Raw genomic sequence first — 14,984 nt, 5'->3', positions numbered from 1 at the left:
AGGAAAAACCAAGGCTATACGCCCACCCAGTGTCAGGACAAGGTCCTCCAGCCCCCAGGGCAATGATTCCAAACTGCGCTCCCCTCCCCAGCTCATGATGTGAAAGCTTAGGGGATCCTACATTCAGCAGACACTCGCTTGTCAAAATCGCTGCCGCTGTCATTACCTCTGTCAGCCTTGCAACAGAAGGAAGGTGCCCCCAGTAAAGCAATGGGCCCAGGGCAGCCGTTCCTCCTGCCCGCTCCTTGTCCCGGCCCTGCACCCACCCACCCATAATATAAGATAAAAAAAAAGGGTATCACACATCTCGATATACAATGCAGATATGAGAAACGTTACATATAGACATATAAACAGCCAGGGAAATTGACAAAACATTTCACGTAGTTAAGTATATATAGCATAGACAGTACAGAAATTCTAGACAGTACAGACAGTACAGACAGCACAGACAGTATAGCCAGTGATGGAGAACCTTGGCACCCCAGATGTTTTGGAACTACATTTCCCATGATGCTCAACTACACTGCAGAGTTTATGAGCATCATGGGAAATGTAGTTCCAAAAGATCTGGGGTGCCAAGGTTCACCATCACTGGTATAGACAGTACAGACTGAATTATACCAAAAAGAAGCAATCAATCAGAAACATTGGGGTTGATTTAAAGTGGTTGTAAACCCACGTTTTTGTACTTTTACCTACAGGTAAGCCTATAACAAGGCTTACCTGTAGGTAAGGAGAATATCTCCTAAACCTGCACGGTTTAGGAGATATTCCCCTCGCAATGCGCCGCTGCGCATGCGCAGGGGGGATCTGCGGCGAAAGGACCGGCAGCCGCCGGACCTTGCCGAGTTTTAAATCTCCCGCGCGCACGCGCGGGAGTGACGTCATCGCCGCTCCAGCCAATCACAGCGTTGGAGCGGCGATACCCGGAAGACACGCAGAGGCAAGATGAAATCTTGCTCGGCTTGAACCAGGTAAGTGCTACGCACCTCGTTCCGAGGTAAGTATTTCATAATGAGCTAATATGCGGTGCATATTAGCTCATTATGACTTTTCCCTTACAGGAGGAATTTTTATTTTATTTTTTCATGCGGGTTTACAACCGCTTTAATAAAGTGTAAAGTGTAAAGTGTAGTTGCACTCTGCCAGTGCAGTTCCTCCAGAGCTTAGTAAACAAGCAGAAACTCTGCTGACCTCCATCATCCAATCACGTGCAAGCAACAATGCTGTTTTTTTCATTTTCCTTGCGCGTGATTGGGTACTCTTTGCAAAGTGAAGCCTTACCTAATTTGCTAAGCTCTGGAAAAAACTGCACTTGCAGAGGGCAACTGTTTATTTGCCTTTAGTAAATTAACCCCAGTGTGCGGAGACTCCACCTATCTTCCCCATACTTTATTCAATTTTCGAAGTGCCCCTCTGCTAGCATAGGTTGCCTTATAAAGGGAAAATGCCTTGTTCACTAGAGGTTTCCAGGAATCCACGGAGGGTGCTGCCACTTTCCTCCAACAAAGGATAATGAGTTTTCTGGCATAATACAACAAGGAGGGTGCGTATAGCTCTGGTGGGAGCCAACCCATCCTATTTAATTCATTTTTTAATATTCAAAGCAAACTCACCCATCTATCCACGTCTCCATGCTTTATTTTGTTGAGAAAACACTTTGAAAAACACCACCTAGCATTTCAAGCCGAGGCCATCTTAAGTAAGGGCAGATGATTCATGTAGCATTTACTTCCTGGAATCCATCTGCCTTAAGCTCAGGCATGCAGGCAGGAGGGTGTGCTTAGACGAGAAAGCCCCTCCTCCAGATGAAAGAGGGAAAAAAAGCCCATAAAGACTCCTGGGATGCAGGACATCATTTTGGCCTAGGCCAGAAACCAGGAAGCAACTGAAGAAATGTAAAAAAAAAGTTTAAAACAAGTAAATTGAATATACTGTCCTATTTTTTTTTTTTTTTTTTACTAATGCTAACAGCATAAGAATTTAAAATATTTCATGTTAATTGAGGAAGTTTAGTTCTGCTTTAAGTCGTAATGCTCACTTTCCCAGGAGCACATGTGTTTCTTTTGCTTCACCTCTCCGTTCAGACACTGGAGAACTTAGTCCCTTTAGTGGCTCGTTCTCCTTCTCCTCGTGTGAAAAGGCTGGTGCAGGGCGATTGACCGGGCACTATCACACAGTAAGTTCATTTATTTCACTAATGCAACTTAAAAAGTGTATCAAAGCACATTAATAGAAAGTTATGTGGAAGGGAAAAGTGTGGAAGAAAAAGGTGCACAAGCAGCAAGGATGACCGCAGCCTCTAGAGGATTGTCAGGAAAAGGCCATTCAAAAGTGTTGGGGACTTTCACAAGGAGTGGACTGAGGCTGGAGTCAGTGCATTAAGAGCCACCATACACAGACAGATCCTGGACATGGGCTTCAAATGTCAGATTCCTCTTGTCAAGTCACTCCTGAGCATCTTACCTGGGCTTAAGAAAAACAGACCTGGTCTGGTGCTCAGTGGTCCAAAGTCCTCTTTTCTGATGAGAGCAAATTTTGCATCTCATTTGGAAACCAAGGACCCCAAGTATGGAGGAAGAATGGAGAGGCACACACTGCAAGATGCTCGAAGTCCAGTGTGAAGTTTCCACAGTCTGTGGTGAATTGGGGAGCCATGTCATCTGCTGGTGTTGGTCTACTGTGCTTCATTAAGTTCAGGGTCACCACAGCCGTCTACCAGGAGATTTTGGAGCACTTCATGCTTCCTTCCGCAGATGAGCTCTATGGGGATGCTGACTTCATTTTCCAGCAGGACTTGCCCGCACTGCCAAAAGCACCAAAACCTGTAGGATTACTGTGCTTGATTGGCCAGCAAACTCGCCTGACATGAACCCCATAGAGAAACTATAGGACATTGCCAAGAGAAAGATGAGACCAAGCAATGCAGAAGAGCTGAAGGCCGCTATTGAAGCATCCTGGTCTTCCATAACACCCCAGCAGTGCCACAGGCTGATGGCTTCCATGCCACGCCACATTGAGGCAGTAATTGCTGCAAAAGGGGCCCAAACCAAGTACTGAGTACATATGCATGCTTCTACATTTCAGAGGTCCGATATTATTTTATGTACAATCCTTGTTTTATTGATTTCATGTAATATTCAAATTTTCTGAGATTGTGGATTTGGGGTTTTCATGAGCTGTAAGCCATAATCATCACAATTATGACAAATCACGGCTTGAACTATCTTGCTTTGCATGTAATGAGTCTATCTCATATATTAGTTTCACCTTTTAAGTTGCATTAGAGAAATAAATAAACTTTTGCATGCTATTCAAATTTTTCGGGTTTTCACCTGTACTCACACTAGAGCCACTAAGAGCTTACACATAATTTAATTTCCTTTATCCTGGCACTGTAATGGAGGTGCAGGGAGCAAAAGAGAGGTAAGTAGATGTTCCTGGTGAAGGAAGCATTAAAGTGAACTTGTTCCTTGGCCCTTCATGTAAAAAATCACAGGTTTGCTTTAAAGGCAAATGTGAAAATTCCATCACAATTTCTGCACAGTGATACCATTCATAAAGCTGACATCTGCATAGTAAATAGTTTGGTGGGATTGGAATAAAAACGTATCCCCATTGTCTACAATCCTACATATGGTAGTAAATAGCGGTCACTGCGCACTTGGAAATCATAAGGAATGTAAATATGACCAGAAAGTGTCTTTGCGTTTGGTAAATATGGAGACCAATTGGACTTGCTATGCCTACCTACCTTCGTAAACCACAGGAAGTCTTGCATCAAGAGACATGAATAGGAGTCATCTATTTCCACCACTGGGATCTGGTCTTCGTGAGTCACTAGAACATTGTCATCCTTATAAAATATGGAGGCAAGGTACAGACCCCTGAAAGCATTAAGATACAGCTTTACTGTTTCACTATTATCATTATTTTCACAAATTATCTTTACAGGCGCTCCCTCCAAAGATGAGCAAACGCTGACTTCAAATCTCACCAATTAAAGATTTATTTATTTTTACCTTCTAATTTGCTTTTGATTAGGGTCAGGTCTAAGCACTTTCCGCGACTTGTTCATTCCCTGACTTGTTTACTCTCCGACTTAGTTGGGGTAGGCAGTACACTTTGGTGGGGGTGGGTCAGCCACGCCTCGTGACCATTGACCCTTGGGGACCCGTCTTCTGACCTTTGAGGGAGGTCTCTATTCAAATCTCTGAGTCCTAGCCTAGTTCTTCAAGGGGAAACCCTAACCCTAAGACCCCTTTCACACTGGGGCGGGAGGTGCGGTGGCGGTAAAGCGCCGCTATTTTTAGCATCGATTTACCGTCGGAATTGCGGCGGTATTCAGCCGCTAGTGGTGCGGTTTTACCCACCGCTAGCGGCCGAAAAAGGGTTAATATCGCCGGCAATGCGCCTCTGCAGAGGCGCATTGCCGGCGGTATAGCCTTGGTTTCCCATTGCTTTCAATGGGAAGGAGCGGTGGAGGAGAGGTGAACACACTGCTCCTTCGCCGCTCCAAAGATGCGGCTAGCAGGACGTTTGGAGCGGGCCTGCTAGCACCCCGCTCCAGTGTGAAAGCCTGAGTGCTTTCACACTGGAGAAACAGCAGCCGCTGTTTCAGGTCAGTTTGCAGGTGCTATTTTTTAGCGCAATGGTGCCTGCAAACCGCCCCAGTGTGAAAGAGGTCTAAGTTCCAACCCTAGCCCCAAGTTCCAACCCTAAGCCTAACTGACCTTTGACTTATGAACTTTAAACCTAACCCCAACCCTAAGTTCCAACCCTAAGCCTAACTGACCTTTGACTATTAAACCTAACCCTAAGTTTAAGTTGTCTGCATTAGCTGCACGCAGTAATGACAAGCTCTGAATCTAAACCCCACTTATTAACCTTCCAAATAGTATATAAGCAAAATCCCAGGCTAAGATTTTTCAGACTTAAATGTTCTTCAGCCCTTTAGTCTCGAGTATGGAAGGGTTAGCAACCCAGTCGTTTTTAATTGTTGTCTCTGTCCCTGCTATGGAGATTCACCCTATTTGTCTTGAGGGCCATTATCAACAGGGCTGAAAATTAGGAAAAAAGTCTACATTTTGAGTTGTCACCGGTACAGGGAAAACTGTCTATGTGTTGCAGGGACAACTGTTTGTTTAAGGGCATGTGTTGAGGGGCTATTGTTTGCTTCAAATGGGTTTTGCATTCCCATACAAGTCTATGGGTATGCAAACCTTTTTGAAGCAGGTCAAATGCAGGTCAGTTGCAGGTCAAGTGTACCCAGTAATGAATTCTGAATGAGCTCAGAAAAGTCTCAAACTGGAGCAATCGACACAAGCCCAGAGCTTAGCTTAGTAAAGGGAAATCTCCCCAGTGGGACATAGATGACAAAAACAAAACCTTATGCATAGGTGTGCGCAGCCTATTGCATTAGGGTGTGCACCCCAAAGCTCAAATACGCATGCTTTCTGTGCAGCCTCAGCTGCACTTGACAGTGAATGAATGGGAAGTGCTCTGTGCTGAGCGGCTTTTTGTTCATTCACAAATTGAAGCATAGTAACCACTGTTTGCAATGCTTCAGTTATGAATGTATGCCATGAGTGAGTGTGTTCACTGTGTTTATTTAGAAAGGAAGGGGCCGGTAAATGACATTGACTAACCCTTCCCTTCTCTCTATCCTGAAACATCTCCAGTAACAGCTGGGGGGAGAAGAGAGGAGGAAAGCCAGCAGCACTGAAGATGGGGGGGCGTGCAACACAGAGGGAAGCCCGGACAGTAGGGGCAATTGGCACCACACGTAGTGATAAGGGTGTGCCCAGGCACACCCCCTGCGCACGCCTATGACCTTATGGGTTTAACCCATCTCTTCTTTATCAAAAACGTAAAAGGTTTTGGACTTAGATATACTTTACGGTGTGGAACATAGTGTTTGCAAATTAGCTACCATTACCCAAATACCTAGGACCAACATTCCTCCACCCAGTTCCCTTTACCTCTTGAGGCTTTTGAGAAACTTGCTACTGGGATGAAAAAGATGCTTCAAACTCTTGGAAACAGAATGCTTTCTGCTCTGCGGCTGGTTCTTGAATGGCTCTGTAAATAGAAGGATCCGACTCAATCTCAATGAACACAAAAGGTGCAAAGGCAGCATATAATTATCTCATTAATTATTGTTAGCAAGTCACTAAAGGCTTTTATAAGGTAAAACTGATTACACAGGTGTGTATTAGTCCAAAGCAGCCAATCATAAATCATCTTTTGTTATTCTGGATATGCTAGGCTATTGAAAGCGTAGCTGCTTATTTTGGCTTACACCAAACAAAGTCCTTGGTGTTGAGTATGAAATAAACTTGCATATTTTCTGCACTATATAGGAATAACATAGGAATGTACACACAAACCACCTTGTACAAAGATCTATATAAACTTGGGTTACAGAGCAGAATTAATAACAGTGCAACGATCGCAACTTGCGAAAACTGTGGACAGCATAAAGTACTAACCATGACACACACAGTGCTGGTGACCCGTCTTCACCTGGCTAAGCAGAAGATCTAGGGCTTCGGCCTGACCTCTTCTTCTTGGTGCACGTCCATCATACTCACGCCAATCTGGATAAACAGAAATCAAGCAGTGTTTATACTGTATACCAGGGGTGGCCAAACTTTTTTCAAAGAGGGCCAGATTTGATGAAGTGAACATGCGTAAGGGCCAAACATTTTGCTGACATTGTTTGAACCATTAAAATTTGGTCCAAGTGTGTTTGCCCGAGCACTAATACACTGCCCAACAAAAATTCTCTTGCCTTTGTGGCTGTGTGTGGTGAAGAGATGAGCTCAGACGTATTATTTGGATATACCGTATTTATTGGCGTATAACACGCACCTTAACGTTAGGAGGGAAGTTTCAGGAAAAAAATGTTAATAAAGAACTGTGAAGCAAAATAAGGGTCATTGCCCATGAATGCAGCCTTGCCATTGCCATGAATGCAGCCTTGCCATTGCCATGAATGCAGCCTTGCCATTGCCATGAATGCAGCCTGATCGATGCCCATCTGCAGCCTCGGAGGGGAGACGGGACGAGCGCCAACAGATTACATACAGGAGAATCTCCTGTTTACACAGCAGCCTCTTTATAACAATGTCCCGCCTACTATGATAGACAGAGGAGTTGTCCAATGGCAGCCCAGGAGACGAGACTTCCTATTACAGATGCCGCAGAGTAAACAGGAGATTCTCCTGTATGTAATTTGACAGCACTCATTCCCCGCCCCTTCCTGTCCCCTCCGAGGCAGCACCGATAAATACAGTATATATCCAAATTACCAGGGGGGCCATATTAAACTGGAACAGGGGGCCGCAATTGGCCCCCGGGCCGGACTTTGGACATGCCTGCTGTATACTGTCTGTACTGTGTATATACAAGAGCTGCACGATTCTGGCTAAAATGAGAATCACAATTTTTTTGCTTAGAATAAAAATTACGATTCTCGCAACGCAACATCATCTTTCACATTATTCAAAAAATTGGGCTATTTTTTTTTATTCATTAGAGTGTATTTTTTCCCCAAAAAATATGTGCTTAAAATACAGTGTGACATAAAATATTGCAACAACCACAATTTTATTCTCTAGGGTCTTTGCAAAAAAAATATATAATGTTTGGGGGGTTCTAAGTAATTTTCTTGCAAAAAATACTGATTTTAACTAAAAGGTTTAGTCTTTAAGTGGTTAAACTGACCTCATTTACAGACTGAAGTTAATCCCTTTGATCTAAAAGAACCATATATTACAATGTTTCTATTTATTGATGTTGTGAGAAACTTGGCAGTTTCGCAATTTCGATTCTTTAACAATTAATTGTCCAGCTCTAGTATATACTATGTATATACTTTATATATAGCAGAAATCAGTGCAGTGCAAACAAACTCTTTATTTAAAAACAATCACTAAAGGACAAGTCCATGAGAAATATAGATCGTGAAAATGTCAGGATGTTAACCACTGTGGGAAAGGTGTCTAATACCAGGTATGCAAATCTTAAGAGTGAGTCCAGCCCTTCCACCACAGACAACAGCAGCCTCTCACCTCCTTAAAACGAGCATAATGGTCAACATGTAACTTCCCACACCATGGGGATATATCCTCCAACGCTCAGTCCACAATGCAGATATCAATAGCTCCACTGGTCATGTATATGCAAATGAGAACAAAACATCTAGTGCTCTCCGTATAATCACTAATTTTATTTAAAAACCTAAAGGTTTAGTTACAAGCAGAGCACTTCTGCCAAGTGTATGTGTATGGCCATTTCTGTATACAGACAGTAAATTCAAAGATTGCCGCGGGTGACATCAGACGTAGGGCCTCCTCTCGAACGCGTTACGTTCACAGGTAGGACCACTGTGGAGACCTTTCCCGCAGTAGTTAACATTCTGACTAGGGGTGCAACGGATCAAAAAACTCACGGATCGGATCGATCCTCGGATCAGGAGTCACGGATCTGATCATTTTCGGATCAGCAAAAAAAAAAAAAGGGTCCGTTTTTTCATTGGTCCAAAAAAAAAAATATATTATTTTATTATATATATATATATATATATATATATATATATATATAAATATATATAAAATAAAATAATATATTTATTTTTTTGGACCAATTAAAAAAAGGAACTTTTTTTTTTTTTTTTTTTTTTTTTTTGCTGATCCGAAAAAAGAGCACAATAGCAATTCACAGGGGGGTGGATTAAAGAGGAAGCAGGTGAGGCTGTTTGGGACTTAAAGTACAATCTTGATGTTTTTACAGCAAAATATATATATATATATATATATATATATATATATATAAATAATTTTTTTTTTTTGCTGTAAAAACATCAAGATTGTACTTTAAGTCCCAAACAGCCTCACCTGCTTCCTCTTTAATCCACCCCCCTGTGCTATTGTGCTCTTTTTTCCCCCTTTCCCCCCCCTCCTCTCACACCAGTGCTTCACTGCTAACATTCCCATTCAGCTTGCTAGAGCCCAGTGCACAGCGTGACACGCCTCCCCGGGGAGGCGGGGAGGCGTGTCACGCTGGGCTCTGGCAAGCAGACTGGCCGGAGCTAGGCCGAAGCCGGGGACTTTCCTAGGCCTAGGCTCCGGAGCGCTCCGCGGATCGCGGGGTGTGCCGATCCGAACGGGGTGGCCCGTTCGGATCACGGATCGGTGACGATCCGTTACACCCCTAATTCTGACACCTTCACAATCTATATTTTTCATGGACTTGTCCTTTAGTGATTTTTTTAATGATGAGTTTGTTTGCGCTGCACTGACTTCTGCTATATATTTTATTGAGGAGTTTTTGTATTGTCATTGCAGTGTTTAGCTGGCAATCAATATCTATCTATCTATCTATCTATCTATCTATCTATCTATCTATCTATCTATCTATCTGTCTATCTATCTATCTATATATATTGATGGTCGGAGCCCTCTGTCCGAAGAGATGTGAACCACATAAACACGTCACAAGACTAACAACGTAAAGTAGACCTGAAGTGTGCCCTGGTATGCTAAGAGAAGGGGGCATACCCAAGATAGTAAATGGATGGTTTTGTAGAGAAATTGTTTTAAGAGAAGTGCCCTGAGAAGGGGAATGAGTGGGTGGGTACCGCACACTGAAGCCGACACAGACCATCATTGGTGGTCTGCTTAAATACCCCCTAGGCTCCTCCCAGAATTTAAGGCCACCATACTGGCCTTCCTATATATGTATATGTGTTATATTGTTTATATGTGTGTTGAATTTCATTTCTACTGGTATTTTACATACAGTAAAGTATATCTATCTATCTATTTATCTATCTATCTATCTATCTATCTATCTATCTATCTATCTATCTATCTATCTATCTATCTATGTGTGTATATATATATATATATATATATATATATATATATATATATATATATATATATATATATATATATATATATATATTTCAGAGATATCACATGTTTATAATTATTGTTAGTTATTCTTAGAAGCTGCAACAATACTACATTAACAAAGAGATAAGTCAGAAAATCCCAGCTGAATAATAGGCATCTCTACTTCTCTAATTTATTAGCCGGTTGTCTGGGTATTTGCAGTAATTCATCACCTAACATGACATCGCACATGTGTAAAACTTACTGGATGGAATAGCGAAAGCTGGAAGTGAAGATTGTGGCAATCCCCAGCCTTTCATGTTATATGCAGATACCTGAACATAGTATCTTGTGCCCTGTAAATATAAAAGAGATAAAATGTTAGTACTTTGCAAAGTAAAGAGTACAGTTAGCTTGTATCAGGTTTCCAGAACAATATAGAGTACATCTATAGAAACGCTTGTTAAAGGGTCACTAAAGGAAAACATTTGTTTTGCTGAAATGACTGTTTACAGGGTATAGAGACATAAAAGTTAACTGATTCCTTTTAAAAATGATTACAAATAGATAAAAATCAATCATATAATGTGCCTGCAGGTTAGTTTCACTTTTAAACTGGTTTCATGTTCCTGTGAACTAGAGAGACACACAGAACAAAAACAAACAAATCCAGGGCAGTGTTTTGTTTTTAAAATTAATATGATTGGTTCTGTTAAGTTTTAGACACACACTAATACAGCTTAGACCACAGTGAAAAGCTCCCAGTACTGTGGTTATAAGGAAACAGACAACCAGGAAGTGTGGAGCAGCACAGCAGAATTACAGCTACTTCAAAGCAAAAACGAACAATAAGGACATGAAACCAGTACTGCAGTAAGGTAAAGGAAGCTATTTAGCTAAAAAAAAAAATCCTTTAGTGACCCTTTAACTTCTCTCCTGAAGGATTTTTACTAAGTTGACATACTAATAATAATAAAACATTTTTTCTTGATGCACCAAGTCCAGTGCTGGTAGATTTTGATGCAAGAATGATGGTGTAACACCAAAACATAAGCACCCTCCTCACACCTACCGTAGGTCTCCCTTACTTAAACAAGTCTTTAAAGTTGACCTTTCCACACTTTTACAAAAAAATCACACCTGCATGCACCTCTACATGCTTCTATAAAATTATCTTACATTCATTAGTTAAACAAACATGTTTTGCTTTTACTTACAATTACTGTTTTTCTACTTCCTGGTTGAGTGAGGCACAGGTGATGTAACCAGGGCCTTGCAGATGCACCCTGGAAAGGCTACATCACCAGTACCTTCCCCCTTAGATTGATGTGCACTGTCACAACTTTCAGGAGGCAGAGCCAGCATTCCAAGAAGCTCCTGACAGGCAACACGAGACTTTTGATGATGGTTCTGATATAGGTATTGTAGCTCCAAAAATACAATTGTCAAAATGGGTCGCATTTTGTTTTTTCTTTTTACTGTGTTTATTTTTCCTAGCCCTCAGGGCTCTGAGAAATATGTTTGGTTCATCTTTAATATAGGTTACTTTATTTCATGTCATCTTGTGCATATTACTATTTTGTCAGTTTGAGATGCATGAGTATAGGTCGCTACTATCTCAGTTTGTAAAAATAAAAAAATAAAAACTCTCCCTTTTTATGTGATATTCTTGTATTTAGATACTTCTGGTTGGTATCGTTATAATGTACCGTACAATGTTGGTATCGTATAATGTACCTTATTCGCTGATGTGTATTTGCTGACATGTATCTACAGACTCATGCAATACACAGACTGTTCTTGATAAAAGAAGTAAAGGGGGCATGCATTCATCTGCCCTTAGTGAAAATGGCACGGGCATAAATGGAAAGGCAAAATAAAGTATTCAAAAAATAAAAAGCCTGTGATTATCTATAAGTATCTGTTTGTAGATTGTCATTACTAAACATTTCTAAAGGTGTATTTTAAGATGAATTTTTAAGTACAGTTTTAAGATTGCGATGAAGCTCTGCTCTAAAACTTCGCCCCCAAGAACCCCAAACACTAAATCGCTAAGTAGGCTTTTAACATTTGCACCCCCCTCTTCCCCCTATACTAGTACTTTCCTATCTCCTAAAGCAGTGGTCTGCAAACTTTGCGGCCCTTTGCTTGCCTTTATCTGGAATTTGGGGCACTATTCCTCCCACTGACACCAACAATGGGGAACGTAATTCTTGCCACTGACACCAACATTGGAGCACTCATCCCCCTCTTACTGACACCACCAATGATGGGGCACTATTTCTCCCACTGACACCAATGATGGGGCAATATTCCTCCTGTTGACACCAATGATGGGGCAGTATTCCTCTCACTGACAGAAATGATGGGGCACTATTCATCCCACTTGCACCAATGATAGGGCACTCTTCCTCCCACTTGCACCAATGATAGGGCACTCTTCCTCCCACTTTCACCAATAATGAGGCACTATTCATCCCCCTTGAACCAATGATAGGGCACTCTTCCTCCCACTTTCACCAATGATGGGACACTATTCATCCCACTTGCACCAATGATAGGGCACTCTTCCTCCCACTTTCACCAATGATGAGGCACTATTCATCCCACTAAAGATGTGGCATTGTTTACTCCCACTGACACTAGGATATTTTCTACTCACTGGCCACAGTCCGGTCCCCATAAAGTCTGAAGGACAGTAAACTGGCCCCTTTTTTTAGAAAGTTTAGAAACCCCTGTTCTTAAGCAATTCATCAACACTTAACCTTCCCCAACACATAACCTTTAAAGCCAGACAAACATGGACCAAAATTCCGCCAGTTCAGCAGGGACCGGCCGAATATCGATTAATGCGTGGCCACTGCGATTAAACAGAGGTCGATCTACCAATAAATTTTCACCACCAAAAACGGAACCCTGTAAAAAAATACCACCCCAACAACAATAGACCTTGTGCAGCAACAACTGATCTCCCAGCAGACAGCATCCATAGACTCCTCCCTTAACAGCAAAACCTTCCCAACAACTGACCCCTCAGCAACATAACCCCACCCCACCCAGCAAACCGCATACCTCCCAACATTTTGAGATGGGAATGAGGGACACCTACCAGCAAACCTATGTAGGCATAGGACACGCTCCCTGCCACACCCCTTAACCTCCCTGGCAGTATTGCAGAGACAACAGCGCAGGCACACTAGCGGGCCGCCTCCATGAATGGAATCATGCTGGGATTATGCCGTCACACACGCATGCGCGGAATCGTGCCGGTCCCGCACGCATGTGCGAGAGTAAGGTCGTTGCCGCTCCGGCCAGTCACAGCGCCGGAGCGGCAATACATGGAAGGGACATCGAGGCAAGATGGTGGCGACGGCGGAGGAGAACGAGGAGCAGTTGGGGGGCTTTGATCTCAGGTAAGTCATTCATGCATGCTATGCATACTAGCTCATTATGCCTTTCTCTTGCAAGGTTTTTTAAAAAATAAATAAAAAATACCGGGTTTACTTCCTCTTTAAATATGAAGTTTGGCAGATGAAATTTCGTGTTATTTGGGGCTGATCAAACTGATATAACAAACGCTTTTAATTGTATGTTTAACAGACCAAAAGGGAGCAAATAAGAGAAAACTATTCTTAAGATTTAGAGCCCATTCACACCTAGGCGTTTTGTTGCCTGTAGTGTGACGCCCGCTGCCGCCCCGACACGCCAGAGGGATGATGTAACATTGCCCTCTATGGAGATGGTTCACATCTCCACGCCGAACGCCTGCCGCCTGAAAAAAAGTCCCGGACCTTTTTTTCAGGCGTCTTTCGGCGTTCGGCATAGGAGATGGGAACCATCTCCATAGAGGGTGTGAAGGCTGCATTCATAATCGCGGCGTTTTGTCGCCGCGAACCGCGGTACAAAATGCAGCTATTTGTCGCCCCAATTCGCGGGACAAAACGCAGCGATTTAGTACGCCGAGGTGTGAATGCAGCCTAACATATACTTTAAGCTGCCTGAAAGTAAACGAATACAAAATTCTTCCAAGAAAGCACAAAAGGAGACATAGAAGCTCTCAGGAAGGGACATTTATTACAAAAACACTGGTTTGTGTTGCTCTTTTTTAACCGCTTAGCTTTGAGCTGCTTGTCAGCAGACTGCAGCATAATATATAATAGACACATAAAGTGATTCAGCTTCTGATGGATGTGTGCAAAAAAAAAAGAAGAAAAGGATTAAATATATATGTGCATGAATCAGATCTCACCAGGCATTTTCTATTCAGAATGAGCAATCGGTTTTGGCATTAGAGGAAGAATAATGTATGAAAATAGCTAAGTATGAATTACATGCATGAAAAGTGTGACCTATCCTACGATGGAAAGCAGCTGTAGTCTTTATTTATGCCCCTTCTAGTCAAATCACCAAAAGAAGTCAGTTAAAGGATAAGTCCACCCTAACACTTAAAGCGGAGTTCCGGCCACAATTTCACTTTTTAAATATAAATACCCCTGTAATACTGAAGCTTAATGTATTCTAGTAAAGTTAGTCTGTAAACTAAGGTCCGTTTTGTTAGGTTGTTACAGCATTTAGACACTTTATAAAATAGAAATTGACTGGGGCCATCTTAAGTGTGGGCATCATGAAGCCAGACTGTATGACTTCCTGGATTTCAGCCTTGCAGATCTTGCACATGCTCAGTGCTGCACAAGCAGTGTAATAGGTTTCAGATCAGGTTTCAGCACCTGTGCTGTCCAAGTCACATGATTCTTCGAGACTGGGGAGTGCACAGACTCCTGGAAAGTTACACCCACTACATTCCCAGGAGTCTGTGCGGTGTAGGTTAGGAAGCTTAAGCACCTAGGTGCAGGAAGAGGGAAGATTAACTATTCTGCCTAGCAACAACACTTTAAAGGCATCTAAAAAAAAAAAAAAAAATTCTTAAAGGACTAATGAATTTTTTTTAAAACTACTGATGTAATGTTATATTTATGGGTGGAACTCCACTTTAAATCGCTACATCTACAGGTATCCATGATCTAACACTAACCTTTCTCGCCCTGTAAAGAAGAAATCAGTATACATACCTTTTTTGAA

At 42.2% G+C, this 14,984-nt stretch overlaps 1 protein-coding gene across 3 annotated transcripts in view; it reads right to left on the bottom strand.

The window, feature by feature from the left end:
* LOC120943363 (ankyrin repeat and fibronectin type-III domain-containing protein 1-like) overlaps positions 1–14,984 on the bottom strand; it is a 407,577-nt gene that overhangs the window by 38,476 nt on the left and 354,117 nt on the right. For all 3 annotated transcript variants that reach the window (XM_040356610.1, XM_040356611.1, XM_040356612.1), the window contains 4 exons: positions 10,171–10,261; positions 6,495–6,602; positions 5,985–6,084; positions 3,758–3,890 (listed from right to left, as the gene is read on the bottom strand). In XM_040356610.1, the coding sequence (XP_040212544.1) occupies positions 3,758–3,890; positions 5,985–6,084; positions 6,495–6,602; positions 10,171–10,261 (432 nt within the window). The remainder of the gene's footprint in view (positions 1–3,757; positions 3,891–5,984; positions 6,085–6,494; positions 6,603–10,170; positions 10,262–14,984) is intronic.

Source organism: Rana temporaria, chromosome 6 (assembly GCF_905171775.1).
Source record: "Rana temporaria chromosome 6, aRanTem1.1, whole genome shotgun sequence".
Taxonomy (NCBI): Eukaryota; Metazoa; Chordata; class Amphibia; order Anura; family Ranidae; genus Rana; species Rana temporaria.
The sequence above is the reverse complement of the archived record's forward strand: the minus strand, read 5'-3'. Positions and strand labels throughout refer to the sequence as shown.